The sequence below is a fragment of the Ammospiza caudacuta genome, chromosome 26 (genome assembly GCF_027887145.1).
Source record: "Ammospiza caudacuta isolate bAmmCau1 chromosome 26, bAmmCau1.pri, whole genome shotgun sequence".
In the NCBI taxonomy this organism is placed as follows: domain Eukaryota; kingdom Metazoa; phylum Chordata; class Aves; order Passeriformes; family Passerellidae; genus Ammospiza; species Ammospiza caudacuta.
The window spans coordinates 3,205,016-3,221,000 of NC_080618.1; the positions used below are offsets into that span (position 1 = coordinate 3,205,016).

The 15,985-nt window shown below is 49.2% G+C and overlaps 2 protein-coding genes across 2 annotated transcripts; both read left to right on the forward strand.

The window, feature by feature from the left end:
- Nucleotides 1-160: 160 nt before the first annotated feature.
- Nucleotides 161-9,667, forward strand: KCTD9 (potassium channel tetramerization domain containing 9). Its single transcript, XM_058820184.1, has 12 exons — nucleotides 161-208; nucleotides 1,120-1,241; nucleotides 1,835-1,878; nucleotides 2,041-2,137; nucleotides 2,377-2,435; nucleotides 3,044-3,172; nucleotides 3,691-3,758; nucleotides 4,939-5,034; nucleotides 5,726-5,875; nucleotides 6,114-6,219; nucleotides 7,064-7,197; nucleotides 7,680-9,667. Exons 1-12 carry the CDS (start codon nucleotides 161-163, stop codon nucleotides 7,794-7,796), a joined length of 1,170 nt encoding a protein of 389 aa, XP_058676167.1. The 3' UTR covers nucleotides 7,797-9,667.
- Nucleotides 9,668-13,049: 3,382 nt separating this feature from the next.
- GNRH1 (gonadotropin releasing hormone 1) lies at nucleotides 13,050-15,754 on the forward strand. Its single transcript, XM_058820237.1, has 3 exons — nucleotides 13,050-13,190; nucleotides 13,910-14,005; nucleotides 15,713-15,754. The coding sequence occupies exons 1-3, from the start codon at nucleotides 13,050-13,052 to the stop codon at nucleotides 15,752-15,754; spliced, it is 279 nt and encodes a 92-aa protein (XP_058676220.1).
- The last annotated feature ends 231 nt before the right edge of the window (nucleotides 15,755-15,985 follow it).

The following is a 15,985-nucleotide window of genomic DNA, read 5'->3' on the forward strand; positions in this document are numbered from 1 at the left end:
AGACGCTTCCTCTGTTCGCGATTGGCCGTCGTCCCGGCGTTGGCCCGCCTCCTCGCTGCCCATTGGGCAGAGACGCGGCGCAGCGCGGCGCTGATTGGCCGTGGGGGCCTGCCCGTCAGCGCCCGCCCCTTCCGGGTGTCGGCGCGGCGGCGGGCGCAGCATGAGGCGGGTGACGCTGTTCGTCAACGGCAGCGCCCGCAACGGGAAGGTGAGGCCGGGCCGGGCCGGGCCGGGGCCGCTCCCGCGGGGCCCTGCCCGCCCTCCCGCAGCTCCCGGGGCACCGGGCCGGGCCGGCGGGAGCGGGGCGCGGGGTCCCCCTCAGTGCCGGTGCGGGGCATCGCGACAGGCGCGATCTGTCACGCTCGGTGCCCTGAGGGAGCCGCGTCCGGCCGCTCGTGCCGGGCACCGCTGGGGGCTGAGGGCTCTGCGGGGACAGGGACCCTGCGTGCGGGTACCCGGGGCAATAATCGCATTCAATTGTTTAAAACCTCGCTAAAATCGCCTCAGGACTGAAAATAGCGATTCAGAGGCCCAGCAGTGCTTGTCCAGCAGAGGAAAAGGCCCTGGGATGCAGTTCCACAGAGAAACCATGATCCTGATGTTTCCATCACATTCTGAGTGTAAATGTTGATATGACTGTGCTTTAACTGTATTAATTATTAATTCCATTAATTCTGCTCATGATCCCGTTATTTCCAGCCGGGCACGAGTGCAGGGGTTCCTGTGGATGCATTTCAGCCTTGCAGTTCTGCTAAATTGTGTCTGTGATCCTGATTTTCCATCCACATACTGAGGGCGGACAGCTCATGAGCCTCTCCTCTAATCCTTGGTTCTAGGGAGGGAAGTACATTTGAAACAGAACAAGTAGTGATATTTCTTTAGAGAAATAAACTGAATTATATTCCTACAGCCCCAGCCTTTATTCCCTCCCTGCTGTTGCAGTGAGGTTTGGTGGCAGCTGTGCAAGTCACCCTGGTTTTCCTTTCCCTTCTTTCCTGGTCGAGATCCAAATGGATTTTGCTCCTCCTGATGGCCCTGCTCAATCTGAAGGGGCAGAACTTTTGGAGCACAGTTTCTGGGTTTGTTTTTATTCACAGCCTGCTCTTCTCTCCTCCCCAGGTCGTGGCTGTGTATGGGACTCTCTCAGATCTGCTCTCTGTGGCCAGCAACAAGCTTGGGATCAAAGCCACCAGCGTTTACAACGGGAAGGGGGGGCTCATTGATGATATTGCTTTGATTAGGTGAGGATCAGCCAGAAAAAGGCAAATCAGGGCTGTGGATTAAGGGACTGACCTGTTAATCCTCCTTAATCCATACCCGGTGCTTTCCCTAAAAGCAGATATGGTCATTTCCAGCCAGGATGCCCAAAGGTCCTTTCGTGTCTTTTTAACTTCAAACCATTTATTGATTCAGAACTTGATACAAGCTGTGTCTGAGGCCTTCTCACCTCCTCCTGTGTTGGTTCAGGGCAATGTTTGTGCCATGAAATCCCCCCTGTTTCAGTCAGCCCTGCAATGGGGGTTTTCTATAAAGGAAACAAATTCTGGCAGTACTTTGGCTTCACAGAATAGCTCCAGGCTGGGGGGAAAGCAGCTTTTTTGTAAGAATTAATTGATTACACAAGTGGTCCCTACCTGGCTGCTGCAGATAAAATCTCTGGTGAAGTCAGTCCATTCCAATGCAGTAGAACCTGCAAAATACAGAGAAAAATCAGAAGTTCCAGCTAATGCCACTGGTCATAATTTACCTGAAAGAGTCAGGAAAGGCTCCACAGTCAATTAGATGAACAATAAATTCTGATTAACCTTCTTTTTCTCTGCCCCTCCTGTCTCAGGGATGATGATGTTTTGTTTGTCTGTGAAGGGGAGCCCTTCATTGGTGAGTCTCTAATTCTTATCTTTAACCTTTTATTTAATAAAGTTTCTTTTGCTTTCATATAAACTGAAGAGTTTGTATTTTGTGGTGTTTTCAGAAGATACCTCTTTGTAATTAAAGAATATTAACAATTTTCCCAGTAATTGCTTGCTTTATTCTCTGCAGACCCTCAGACTGATGGGAGAGCTCAGGAGGAGCTGACAGGGTCCCACACAGACTGGCTGACTCTCAATGTGGGAGGCAGATATTTCACCACCACCCGGTAAAAATGCTCTTCCAAAACTTCCAAAACTTCCTTCCAATAAAGCAAAACACCTTAAAAATGTATTTTAAAATGTACCTTAAAAAGACCTCAAAAAGTAACTTGCTGTGAAGCAGGAGGTCTTGGACTCCTGCAGCTTTCTCTGTATTTTGTGTTTGCCACCAAAGTTTTGCAAGAAATTAATTCTGAAACATTTACAGATGAAAGAAAAGTAAAGTTGGGCTGCTTTTGTTTCCTAGGAGCACTTTGGTTAACAAAGAACCTGACAGCATGCTGGCACACATGTTCAAAGACAAAGGTGAGTATGTTGAGATGAACTTTATTTTTAAGTAATAAATGAGCAAAGTAGGCAAAAGTCACTGTCAAGATGAGGCTCTTGTTCATAAAGTAAAATATCCAGAGTATGTTAAAGTACCAGAGCAGAACAGGGAATTATTTTTTAAAGCTTTATTTCTATCATCCCACCACCTAATGTTGATCATCTGTCTCACAGGCTGCAAACACAGCTCCCATCATTGTGGGTACTTTGGGTCCTTTGTTTGTGTATTTGATTTGAAGTTTTCATCTTGTTGCATCTTCTGAGTTTTGTCAGCAGAGCCAAAGAGCAAAGTGCACGAGGCAGCCTTGGGGAGACAGGCAGACTAAAATTTCAGTGCTGCTTTTATCCTAGCCAGGATTCTTTTGTATGTGGTGCAAATTGAGTTATTCAGAGCAGGAACAAGTTCATTTTAAGCTGATTTTTCCCCCCACTCCTCTTTTCCTTCCTTCTCTCTCCGAACCACCCTTCCAAGTGGAATGTTTGCTATTCCAGTGCCTTTGGTAGTAAAAAACTCTGAAAACTGAAGCAAATGCTCTTCTATTACTACATCAAAAGTAATTTTATATATATATATGTTGTGGAAACAGATGCTTGGGGGAATAAGCAAGATCCTAGAGGAGCTTTCCTCATTGACCGCAGTCCCGAGTATTTTGAGCCCATTTTGAACTATTTGCGGCACGGACAGCTCATTGTAAATGATGGCATTAATTTGCTAGGTAGGTATTACCTGTCTGACATCTCCTGAATTCATGATTCCTCCTTGGAATTAAAGCTTTGTGTGTAAATGATGGCATTCATTTGCTAGGTAGGTATTACCTGTCTGACATCTCAATTAATTTTTCCTCCTTGGAATTAAAGCTCTGCCCGTGGTGAAGCCCGGGGGAGCTTTGTGTGCTCATCCCCGTGGTTGGGAGTTTTCCTTTGGTGGATTTATTCTCAGAGTGCAGCTCCATGTGCTTGCTTTAATGAGGACAGGCTGGTTATTTCTCTTTGGAGCACTAAAAATCCATATTGGATTAATATCTGGAATGCTGGAGTGGATCTCTTTAACCTAATGCTGCTGTTTGAAATGTTGTGTCTGAGTTGTGTTTTTCCTTTTAGCTGCAAGCAAACTGTTTCTCTCTCCCCAGTTACCTCCAGTAGAATGTGTGTGTGTTCTCCAGTAAGGGGAGAGAAGGGTGCTGCTCTCTGGCTCAGCAATTCCCTGCATTAACCAGCCCTGCTTTGTTCTTAGGGGTTCTGGAAGAAGCCAGGTTTTTTGGGATCGACTCCCTCATTGAACACCTGGAAGTTGCTATTAAGGTACCTTGCTGTCTGTGAGCCCTGGAGGCAGGTCCTGCTCTGGCAGGGAATGTGAAATTTGGTGCTGTGAGCTGTAACTGAGAGCTGTGAGCTGTAACTGAGGGCTGTAACTGAGAGCTGGCAGCGGTAACTGAGAGCTGTGAGCTGTAACTGAGAGCTGTCAGCTGTAACTGAGGGCTGTAACTGAGAGCTGTGAGCTGTAACTGAGAGCTGTGAGCTGTAACTCAGAGCTGTAACTGAGAGCTGTTAACTGTAACTGAGAGCTTTGAGCTGTAACTTAGAGCTGGTAACTGTAACTCAGAGCTGTAGCTCCAACTGAGAGCTATGAGCTGTAACTGAGAGCTGGTAGCTGTAACTCAGAGCTGTCAGCTGTAACTCAGAGCTGTCAGCTGTAACTCAGAGCTGTCAGCTGTAACTCAGAGCTGTCAAATGTAACTCAGAGCTGTCAAATGTAACTCAGAGCTGTAACTGAGAGCTGTGAGCTGTAACTGAGAGCTGTGAGCTGTAACTCAGAGCTGGTAGCTGTAACTCAGAGCTGTCAGCTGTAGCTCAGAGTTGGTAGCTGTAACTTGGTGCTGTTACGTACAGCTCAGAGCTGTGAGCTGTAACTGAGAGCTGTGAGCTGTAACTCAGAGCTGTGAGCTGTAACTCAGAGCTGTAACTGAGAGCTGTGAGCTGTAGCTCAGAGCTGTCAGCTGTACGTCAGAGCTGTGAGCTGTAACTGAGAGCTGTAACTGTGAGCTGTAACTCAGAGCTGTCAGCTGTAACTGAGAGCTGTGAGCTGTAACTCAGAGCTGTGAGCTGTAACTCAGAGCTGTAACTCAGAGCTGTGAGCTGTAACTGAGAGCTGTAACTGTGAGCTGTAACTCAGAGCTGTCAGCTGTAATTGAGAGCTGTCAGCTGTAACTCAGAGCTGTGAGCTGTAACTCAGAGCTGTAACTCAGAGCTGTGAGCTGTAACTCAGAGCTGTAACTCAGAGCTGTGAGCTGTAGCTCAGAGCTGTCAGCTGTAAGTCAGAGCTGTGAGCTGTAACTCAGAGCTGCAGCTCGGGGCTGTGAGCTGTAACTGGGTGCTGTTAGCTGTGACTCAGAGCTGTAACTCAGAGCTGTGAGCTGTAACTGGGTGCTGTTAGCTGTGACTCAGAGCTGTGACTCAGAGCTGTCCCTGTCCCCCTGCCCAGAACTCGCAGCCAGCCGAGGATCACTCTCCCATCTCTCGGAAGGAGTTTGTCCGGTTCCTGCTGGCCACGCCCACCAAGTCCGAGCTGCGCTGCCAGGTGAGGGAGCTCAGCCTTTGTCTTCCAGCAAAACTCCAGGAATTGTTTCCTGACACCTGATCCACCCCTGCCCTCTTACAGTTCCAAACCACAGCCTGTTTCAAGGAAAGATCCGAGTATCCTTTCCTCCAACCCTGCCCTCTTACAGTTTAAAACCACAACCTGTTTTAAGGAAATACCAAACCTTGGGAGCTTTGCATTTACATGTCATGTTGTTATGTAATAGATTAAATGATCTTGTGAGTGTTTATATAGGGCCATGGAATGGTTTGTGGTGGAAGGGACCTTAAGGATAATCTTGTTCCAATCTGCCATGGGCACGGACACCTCCCACTGTCCCAGGTGCTCCATCCTGGCCTTGGATGCTTCCAGGGATGGGGCAGCCTCAGCTGCTCTGGGAATTCCATCCCAGCCCCTTCCCACCCTCACAGGGAGGAATTTCTTCCCAATATCCCATCTAAACCTGATCTCCAAATCCCTTGCCCCTTGTCCTGGCATTCTCTGTCCATGTAAAAGTCTCTCCCATCTTTTTCTCAGCCCCTTTAAGGTGCTGGTCGTGTGTCAATACATTGTTTATCTGCATAGATTTATGTACACAACTGCCCAGATGTGTTTTCTTTTAATTTTTTTTGTGTCCAGAGCTCCCCCTTCCCCTCTGTGACCACTTTGGGGGTGTTCACTGCTCTTGCAGGGGCTGAATTTCAGTGGGGCCGACCTTTCCCGCCTGGATCTTCGCTACATCAACTTCAAGATGGCCAACCTGAGCCGCTGCAACCTGGCCCATGCCAACCTGTGCTGTGCCAACCTGGAGAGAGCTGACCTGTCTGGATCTGTGCTGGATGTAAGGCTGCTGCACCCTGGGCAGCCTGGGCCGCCTGCACTTGTCTCCTGAAACAGGAATTGGAACAAAAAAATCAGTTTCCCAATGTTTTCTGTGATTGTTGCACTTAGAGCACTCCCACACTTCCTCACAGTAACGGGGGGGTTGTGCTTTGGGGGTTCAGTGCAGAATTTAAATCTGTGTTGTGCTGATTTCTGTGTTTATCAACACCCTTGTGACTCACATCCTGTGTCTGCAGTGTGCAAACCTGCAGGGGGTGAAGATGTTGTGTTCCAACGCAGAGGGAGCATCCCTGAAGGGCTGCAACTTTGAAGATCCATCAGGCCTTAAAGCTAATTTGGAAGGTAAGTTTTGGTTTGTTAATTATTCCCTGGAATCTGCCCTGTGCCTGTACATTTATGTGTTTGTACAGTCCCTGCGAAGAGCCCACAGCTCTGGGCTGGTTCTGCCAAACAATCCTTGGATTCCCAGTTGTGCCTTGGCCTCTCCCAGTTTGCCCAGTGTCAGATCCCAGCACATCCCTCTGGCTGTCCTGGAGGGCTCCACCCCTGCCTGGGGGCTCAGAGACCCTGGCACAGAGCCCCAGACCCCTGTGCCTTCAATTCTGACCCATGGAGAAAATTACCAACCTTGTGTGAGGATTCACAAGCCATGAGAGTTTAAGTGGAATGATAGTTTGTTTGTTACAAGATAAAAAAGCAGAATTTTGGGTTTTTAGAATGGCAGTTCAGAAGCCAAGATGGAGGAATTTGGGCATGCCCTGTCCTTCTTGGTCTCCATCTTCTGGGTGATGGTGGCAATTTTGGATTGGTTTAGAGTAGAGACAGACTGTCTAACATAGGGGATAGGTATTGGAAAATTACTGTAAATAAAGTACAGGTAGTTCTTATAGAAAAAGACAACACCACCCTGAGGTGGTCAGTGTGCCACGGATCCACTTGCTAGACAGACCTCAGCAGGTCAGGAGAAGAATGTTCTAGCTAACAGAAAAGAAACAAAACCACAACAAACCAAAATAAACCTTGGAAACCACAGCTGAGGAATCCTGACTCCTCCTCCTATCTCGGGGCTGGCAAAAAGAGACTTTGTGACACCTGGGGGTCACCCCCAGCACCCAGCTGTGGGGGAGCCTCTCCTGGAGCTGCTGCCCTCGTGGCTGGTTCCCTCAGCCCTCTGTGGGTGTTGCAGGTGCCAACCTGAAGGGAGTGGACATGGAGGGCAGCCAGATGACCGGCATCAACCTGAGAGTGGCCACGCTGAAAAACGCCAAACTCAAGAACTGCAACCTGCGAGGGGCCACGCTGGCAGGGACTGACCTGGAGGTGGGCACAAACACCAGTTGTTTCCCAGGCATAAATATTGTGGGGACATAGAATAGTGCAGAAGGTAATCTCACCCCTGAGGAGTTGCAGCTGCACTGATTATCAAAGATCAGGAACAGGCCACAGCTGTGTCTGATAAGGATGAGATAAAAAAGAGTGGGTTAGTTGGGTGAGAGGAGCTGCTGGAGTTTGTTGGCTGTGCTGTGAAGAAGAAGGAGTCAGTGCTGTGAGGAGATGCCTGTGAGAAATCACCAAGAAAGTGTGGAACATTTGCAATAAGATGACAGCAATATATAAATATAATATGTACACATATTATGTATGTGTACACATATATTGTATGTGTACAAAAAGATGGGAGTTCAGGGGGTTGTTGGCTTTTCTCCAGCTGCAAAGTTAAAGGGAGTTATGGGAAGTGGAGTCAAACTTTGAGCAGAGTTCTGTCTCTATTCAGTTAACATTGTTTTTCCTTCCCCCTTCAGAATTGTGATCTGTCAGGTTGTGACCTGCAAGAAGCAAATTTGAGGGGATCCAACGTGAAAGGAGCCATCTTTGAGGAGATGCTGACACCCCTGCACATGTCCCAGAGTGTCAGATAGGGGCAGAAGATGCTGGAGAGGAAGGAATCAGACATTCATCGTGACTTGCTTCACCTCCTCCCCTTCCTGAGTTACAGTCATGGTTATTAGCCACCTTACATTTGCAGTAGTGCCTAGGTAAACTCTTTTTGATCACTTTTGGGGAGGGAATTTTTGTTTTCAGAGGTACCAGTAGAGAGTTGGTACCTCTGTGAGCAGAGTGAGGAAGGGGGCTGGTGCTGGAAGCAGAGAGTGGCTGGTTTGGGGGGGAAAGGTTCAATGGTTTCATTGTTTAGCATTGCCTCACTTTGGAATGCATTTTAATTTATAAAGCACAATATATGCAATTCTATTTATTAAATCTGTAGCTGCAATATGAATAGAAGATGTTACTCCTGTACAGTAGCAACCAAGTTGAGGTTTACAGGTGTATTTCCAGTCTGGATCCATGCCAGGGGGGGCTCAGTGTCCCCAGGGGGTGCTCAGGGCTCTGCTGGGGTGGAAGCTGATGGGAACATTGCTCACTAATTGGATATCTTTAATTAATCCTCTCCAAATGAGTGTGGAGGTGCACTGTCAGTCACAGCTGGTGACACAAATCCTGCTTTCACATGTCCTGACCACTCCAGGCTGCAGCTGCTGCAGTTTTTACCCTTTGTGGTGAACTCAGTGCAGAGAGGAGAGTCCAGAGCTGGCACCAAAGCAGAGAGAGGCAGAGGGGCCCTCCCCTCACCACCTCAGCAGGTGAACATTTCCCTGTTTCCCCTCCGTGCTCTATGCAAAGACTCCCTGACAGCTCCCTGGGCTTTTCCCAGCTGGGTGTTCCTGTTGTGTTTGGGCTGCTCCAGGTGCTGTAAAATGCTCTTGCCTGGGGCCAGGAGCCCTCCCTGCCCTCCCACAGCTGCTGGGCCTGGCACAGAGCAGCTCTGGGCAGGGCCTCAGCACCCTGGTGTGGGTAAGGAGCTGCTCCCCTGCAGGATCCATGGAGTTCTCAGCTCACACCACCTTTATTTTACACACAATCAAAAAGCACATGGAGAAACTATACCAAAAAAAAAAAAGAAAAAAGGTGCATCAAGAACTTACCTCAGATGCTTAAACCACCCCAAAGTTAAAACTAACCTTGAATTTAAGGAAATGAAGCTGTTACTGTAGAAATACAAAGGAGGAGTAAGAACCAGTGGAGTTCCACAGGTCTCCGGGGGTTGTCTCTCCCTTGCAGTGCAATTTCTGTCGTCTTGTCTCAGTTGTTGTTACAAAAATGCTGCTTTGCCCCCAGGCTGGGAGGATCAGAGATGGTTGAGGGTCAGCAGAGGATGTGTTTGGGGGGAATTGCAGGATTTTCCCTCCTTTTCTAGTTGGTTTGACTCAGGTGAGTGATGTGAACTTCCAAGGCTCAAAATCCCAGAGCCACGAGGTTCAGAACTGGGATCATTTCCTGCAGATCCCTCTGGATCAAGCTCTAGGACAACACAATATCCTTGGAGAAATGACCTGTAAATTCCAGGGAAATATTCCAGTGTGACTTTGGAGTCCTTTCTCACACCTCATGGCTTTCAGTGGGAATGTTGTGTCTGTTGCAGTAGGAGAAGATTCCTAGGGCTAGAGAAACAAATGAATTATTTTTCTTTATCATATTTTGTAGCTGGCAGAAGTAAAACTATTGTATGGAAAAAAATATATATATATCTATTTTCATAATCACTGTGTATAAAATCTCTTTGAACTTTCACTGAAGCACTATGGAATAATCACAGCATGTGGCACCATCATTCACAGCTGGATTTTTGGTACCTCTTTTGCCAGGACAGAGCTGTGGCAAGAGCCCTGTGCAGAATTTGCAGGTTCCAGCTAATTTAAGTTGCATTAATAAAAAGTGTGAAAGAAGAAAATGGTTTGGTTGTCTTCATTTTAATAAAAACCCCAAATCTTACCTGGTTTGTGTGAGAAGAACAAGAATTTTTTAGTTTCAAGTATAAAATACCTGTTGGAAAAACAGCTGTGCTTGTGGGAGCTCTGAGCCATTAATTGGGGGAATTTGCATGGGATTGGTTTTGGTTTGTCATCCCTCCCCAAGACTTCTCAGCCTTTTTGTCCCCACCCTTCATATTGGCTTAATAAAATAGTTGGAGGCAGAATGGTCAGAGAATCGTGGAATATCCTGAGCTGGAAGGGCCCCAAGGATCATAAAATCCAATTCCTGTGGAAGCCCCAGAAACCTGGGGAGAAAAAGTTGTTGGGAGCTGAGGGCAGAGTGCTCAGAGCCAGGGTAGTGGTGCTCAGTGAGCTGCAGTTACTGGGCAAAGCTCTGTGAATGTCCAAACCAACCCTGCTTTACCTTTAAATAACCCTCACGTGTGCAACGCTCAGCAGGAAGGAGGCTCCAAACACAGGAGAACCCCTGGGTGCCTCCACGTACCTGCTGGAGGAGCAGGAACATTCCTGTTCTGGATCCACCATTCCTGCTCTGAAACCCACCCTTGCTGCTCTGAGCCCACCATTCCTGTTCTGAACCCCACATTCCTGCTCTGAGCCCACCATTCCTGTTCTGGATCCACCATTTCTGCTCTGGATCCACCACTGCTGCTCTGAGCCCACTGACTCCACCATTCCTGCTCTGGACCCCACATTCCTGCCCTGAGCCCACCATTGCTGCTCTGAACCCCACCCTTGCTGCTCTGAGCCCACCATTCCTGTTCTGGATCCACCATTCCTGTTCTGGATCCACCATTCCTGCTCTGAAACCCACCCTTGCTGCTCTGAGCCCACCATTCCTGTTCTGAACCCCACATTCCTGCTCTGAGCCCACCATTCCTGTTCTGGATCCACCATTCCTGCTCTGGACCCCACATTCTTGCTCTGGATCCACCATTGCTGCTCTGAACCCCACAGCTCTGCTCTGGATCCACCATTCCTGCTCTGAACCTGCCATTCCTGTTCTGGACCCCACATTCCTGCTCTGACTCCACCATTGCTGTTCTGGATCCACTGGATCCCCCATTCCTGCTCTGAACCCAGCTGTTCTGCTCTGGATCCACCATTGCTGCCTGAGCCCACCATTGCTGCTCTGAACCCACCATTCCTGCTCTGGATCCACCATTGCTGCTCTGAACCCACCATTCCTGCTCTGGATCCACCACCACTGCTCTGAACCCACCATTCCTGCTCTGGATCCACCATTCCTGCTCTGAACCCACCATTCCTGTTCTGGATCCACCATTCCTGCTCTGAACCTACATTCCTGCTCTGAACCCACATTCCTGCTCTGAGCCCAGCTGCTGTCACAGCTTGAGCAGCTGAGCTGGAGCTGCCCCTGCCAGGAGAGGGAGGAGCTCTGGGGCAGGAAGGGTGACTCTGCTGAGAGTCACCAAATCCTCCCTGAATTATTGACTCGCTGAATTACTGAATTACTGAATTTAATCCATTAAAGCTCCAAGAGGCCATGGGATGTTTGGAGAACAGGGAACATGAGACATTCAATGCACAGCAAGGCAGGGGAGCAGCCAGGTGGGGAAAAATACAATTTCTGCAGTCCAAAGTACCGAACTGAGATCCTGCATGCCAGCAAGTCTATAAATCTGCAGTGCACAAGCCCTTGAGATTGAAAAATAGGGAATCATGGAATGGTTTGGGTAGGAAGAGGCCTTAAGGATCATTTCCATCAATTCCATCCCCAAAACCTCCCACTGTCTCAGGCTGCTCCAAGTCCTGTCCAGCCTGGCCTTGGACATTTCCAGGGATCCAGGGGCAGCCACAGCTGCTCTGGGAACTCCATCCCAGCCCCTCCCCATCCTCACAGGGAAGGAATTTGTCCTGATATAAACCCCAATTCTATATTTCTTTCTGACTCTGTTGTCAGTTTAAACCCATTCCCCCTCGTCCCTGTCACTCCAGGTCCTTCCAGAAAGGATTTGGAGATCCTGTTCACACCAGACTCCATCCTGCCAGCAAAGCACATTTACAGTCATGGACTCACCCAGGCTAATCCCACCTGGCATTTTACAGAGCAAGGAACACCACCAAGGCACCTGAAGTTAAATGTTGAGGAGGAGCATTTCAAGCTGCTCTGGGCACTGGTGCTCCTGTTTGAGCACTCAAGGGTTGCTCCCTTCATGCCTGACACAAATGAAATGGGCAGGAGGTGTTGCTTGGATCACAGATTCCCCATCCCTGGAATTGCCCAAGCCAGGCTGGATGGGCCTTGGAGCACCCTGGGATAGGGGAAGGTTCTCTGTCCATGGCAGAGTGGAAATGGATTAATTTAAGGTCTTTTTCAACCCAAAACATTCCAGGATTCTTAAAAACTGAGCTCAATTCCTCAGCCATTTCCCACCCTCAGACTGACTCACCCAAGAACTTTTACTGAAGGAACCAGAACTCAGTGACAGAAAACTCCTGTATTTCCCAGCAGGATCATCTGGATCCCAATGTGGGATTTACAGCCTCTTAAAAGGAAAGCTGTTACTTTTATGACTTTTAGAGAAAAGAGCTGGATTTAATTGCTGCACCAGGGTGTCCCAATTATGGGCTTTGCTTGTGCTGCATGACAGCCACTGTAACAGGAACACCAAAATTGAGCCTGGGAGGGAGAAATGGAAAAGTCTCCTACTGGGAACAGGGTGGCACTGGGGTTCTTGGCTATAAAAAGTGAGGTGGGAGCACATTTACAGACATTTTCCAGAGGAGAAGAGCTGGAGTTACTCCACAACCTCTCAGGCAGCAGGTAATGTGCTGGAACAGCATCCCACATTCCTTTTTTATTTATCCAGTGCTTACAGATGCTTCTATTAAAAAAAAAAAAATTAGAAGAGACTGCAAAGGGCAGGTTTTAAGAGCAGGGACATCAGAGCAGAAACCAGCTGAACACATCTGCCAAGCACCAGCAGGGAATGCAACCTTTGAGGTCCACACATGCCTGCAACTCAGAAATCCTAATTTAGATCTGCAGCCAAATGTTTCAGATGTCCAATCTCTTTCAAGTGAGCTAATCCAGACTTTGGGAGGCTGCAAATCCAGCTGGGGCTCCTGGCCAGGAGGGGCAGGTCAGAACTGGGGCAGGCACAGGGTGGGAGTTTTGGGGGGTCTGTGCAGGGCCAGGAGCTGGAATTCCACGGTCCTTGGGAGCCCCTTCCAGCTCAGCACATTCCATGCCAGAAATGCCTCATTCCCCCCCTCTGCAAGGTACAACAGGAGCTGCAGGGCCTTTATGAGCAGGCTTTTGGTGTATTTTTGGTGTGTTTTTGGTGTGTTTTTGGTGTGGTTTGTCTCCCCAGGATGGAGAAGCCCAGGAGGATGGTGGCCGCTGTCCTGCTGTGTGTGCTGGCCGTGGGGCTGGGCCTGGCCCAGCACTGGTCCTATGGCCTCCAGCCAGGGGGCAAGAGGAGCACCCAGGTCCTGCTGGGGCCATTCCAGGAGGTGGGTCCTGGGCTGGGAAACAGCCCTGGCCTGCAAAAAGTGCAGCCAAAATGGAGACAAAGGCTTCTCTCTGCATCTGTCCCTGTGTCTGTCCCCCAAACACCCCCGGGTCTGGGGATGAACACATTGGCTGGAGGAGGATTTGGGAAAACAGGGGTGAGGTGACATTTGTCAGCCTGGCACAGAGAACAGCACATTGCAGAAATAAAACTAATGTGTGGGGAAAATACACATTTTCATAATCACTGTGAGTAAAATCTCTTTGAACTTTCACTGAATAAATTGGGCAGCCAGCTCCAAGGGACAGACAGAGCTCTGAGGTCCAGGTTAAATCTGATTTCATCCTCTCCCTATATTCCAGCCTTCTGATGGGTTATTTGATGACAAATCCTCCACTTCCCTTAACATTTTGGCAATTGGCAGGTGGTGGATGCTCAGCAATTAAATGACAAAGCACATGTGGAAGGCTGTGGTGGTTTCCCAGCAGTGGTTTTCCCCTCTTTTCCAATCAATATTTCATGTCTTGTTCCTCCTCATTTCAGCATCCTGGGGCTCATGAGGAGAAGGTGAATGCCAGGTGTGCAGTGGAACACTCCACCACACAATGGCAGTGCTGGAGTTTCATCTCCATCTGTACCTGGGGTTGCTTTTGGCAGAAAAATCTCCTTTCTCCCTTCCTGAAGGTTGTGTCACTTCCTCGTGTCACTTTTCCAATCCAGATTCCAAATGAAATGGAAAACTTAGAGGAGGAGCAGCAGAGTGAGTGCCCAGGCTCGTACCAGAATTCCAGGATCAGGGATCTGAAGGAAGCCATGGTGAGTAAATGTGGTTTTTCTGTCACCACCATGAGAAAATCTAAAGGAGATCCGTGAGGGGAGGGGATAAAAGGAGGTGGAGGAGGACGAGGGAGTGAAGTTTAGCTCACATGAGGAAATATCGGCTCTGATCTTATTGTGGAATCCCAGGATGGTTTGGGTGGGAAGGGACCTAAAATCCACCTTGTCCCACGGGCAGGGACATCTCCCACTGGACCGAAATTACCAGCACTGGTCCCTCCCTGTCACCTGCACCGTTCCCGAGTCCCTCCCTGGGCACTCCCAGCACAAGATCCCTCATTCCAGAGCTGCCCTGGCTGTGACATTTCCTGCCTCAGTTAACCCAGAGCGAGCCCAGCCCTGCCCGGAGCCACAGCAGCCCCGGCTCTGCCCCAGGGCTGTCCCTGTCCCACATCTGTCCCTGTCCCTGTCCCACATCTGTCCCTGTCCCACATCTGTCCCTGTCCCTGTCCCAGGTCTGTCCCTGTCCCTGGTCTATCCCTGTCCCTGAGCTGTCCCTATCCCAAGCTGTCCCTGTCCCTGTCCTGTTCCAGGTCTCTCCCTGTCCCTGGTCTCTCCCTGTCCCTGGTCTATCCCTGTCCCTGTCCCTGTCCCTGTCCCTGTCCCTGTCCTGTTCCAGGTCTCTCCCTGTCCCTGCTCTGTCCCTGTCCCTGTCCCCATCCCTGTGCCTGTCCCCGTGCTGTCCCAGCCGCTGCAGGGCACAGCCAGATGGCAGCCGCTGCCCCCAGGGTGCCCAGGCTGGAAATGCATTTCCATGGAGCCGCTGCAGAGCAGAGCTCCCAGCTGGGCTCGCTGACACACTGGGAGCTCTCTCAGACAAAGCTGTGCTCTCTCATTAACCCAGCAGCGCCTTGACGGGGCCAGATGGGCTCCATTTCCTGGGCAGTGCCCCTGGGCCGCCCCAAAGCTCAAAGCTGAGGCCAAACCCCAAAGCTCTCGAGGCTCCCTGAGAAGCCAGGCCTGGAAAGGGCTCATGAAATCAGGACCAGTAATGCAGAACCCGAATTCCACTGGATTTTCATACAGAAACTACCTAAATAAATATGATTTTAGCTCATCTTTAATCCTATTTGTACTGAACATGTTTTGGAATCGTGGCCCGTGACTCCCAGCAGCACTGAACAGTGAGGAGCCAGCAGCAGTAATTTACTATGGTTTAGTATTTTATTTTTACTGAATAGGAAAATTAGGCAGGAAAACACAGCAGAATAATTCCCAGGATATCTGAAATGATCCTCTCTGGCTCACTGAGGGAACTTGGCCTGGCTTGGCAGAGCTGAAAGGACCAAACCCCACCAGGTCCTAAGGTTTGCTCAGGAACTTCTCATTTCTTGCTGCTCAATAACACTGGAAACAAATGAGCTTTTCCCACACCCAGATTTTCCAACCCAACACATTCCTGGTGTTGCTACAGGAATATTAAGCAGGGGAAAAAAGGGGAGTGGCTGGAAATGTTCCACCCCATGGAAAAAGTCCAGTTATCACCATTTCCTGGGGAAGGTGGGAGGGAGGCAGCACAAATTCCCCGTCCCCGAGGCACCTCAGGAACAAAGCCCCAGATATTCACCCAGCTCATCTCCACCAAATCACCCCAGGGCTTCACCTCTGTGGTGTTCTAGCACCTGAAAATTCCATCCTCAAAGTCACTTCTGCCCTTTAAACCAAGGATTTGGTGTGTGGTTACAGGAGAGGCTGGTGGAGGGAGAAGGCAGAAGAAAGAAGGTTTAAAATTTTCCAAAGTGAAATGGAGCCAGAGTGAGGTTTCAAAACTGTGTTAAAATAAATTCCTCCTCAAATGGTCTTTGCTTGGATCAATATGTGAATAAATATTCTGACATGGCATTAAAACAGTGGAAAATTGTTGTGTGGATTATTTGATTTATGTATAAGAGAACACATCCAGTCCAGAGTGGGAGCAGCAGGGAAGGGTCTGCTCTGGGCCCTGCAGGGACAATTTGG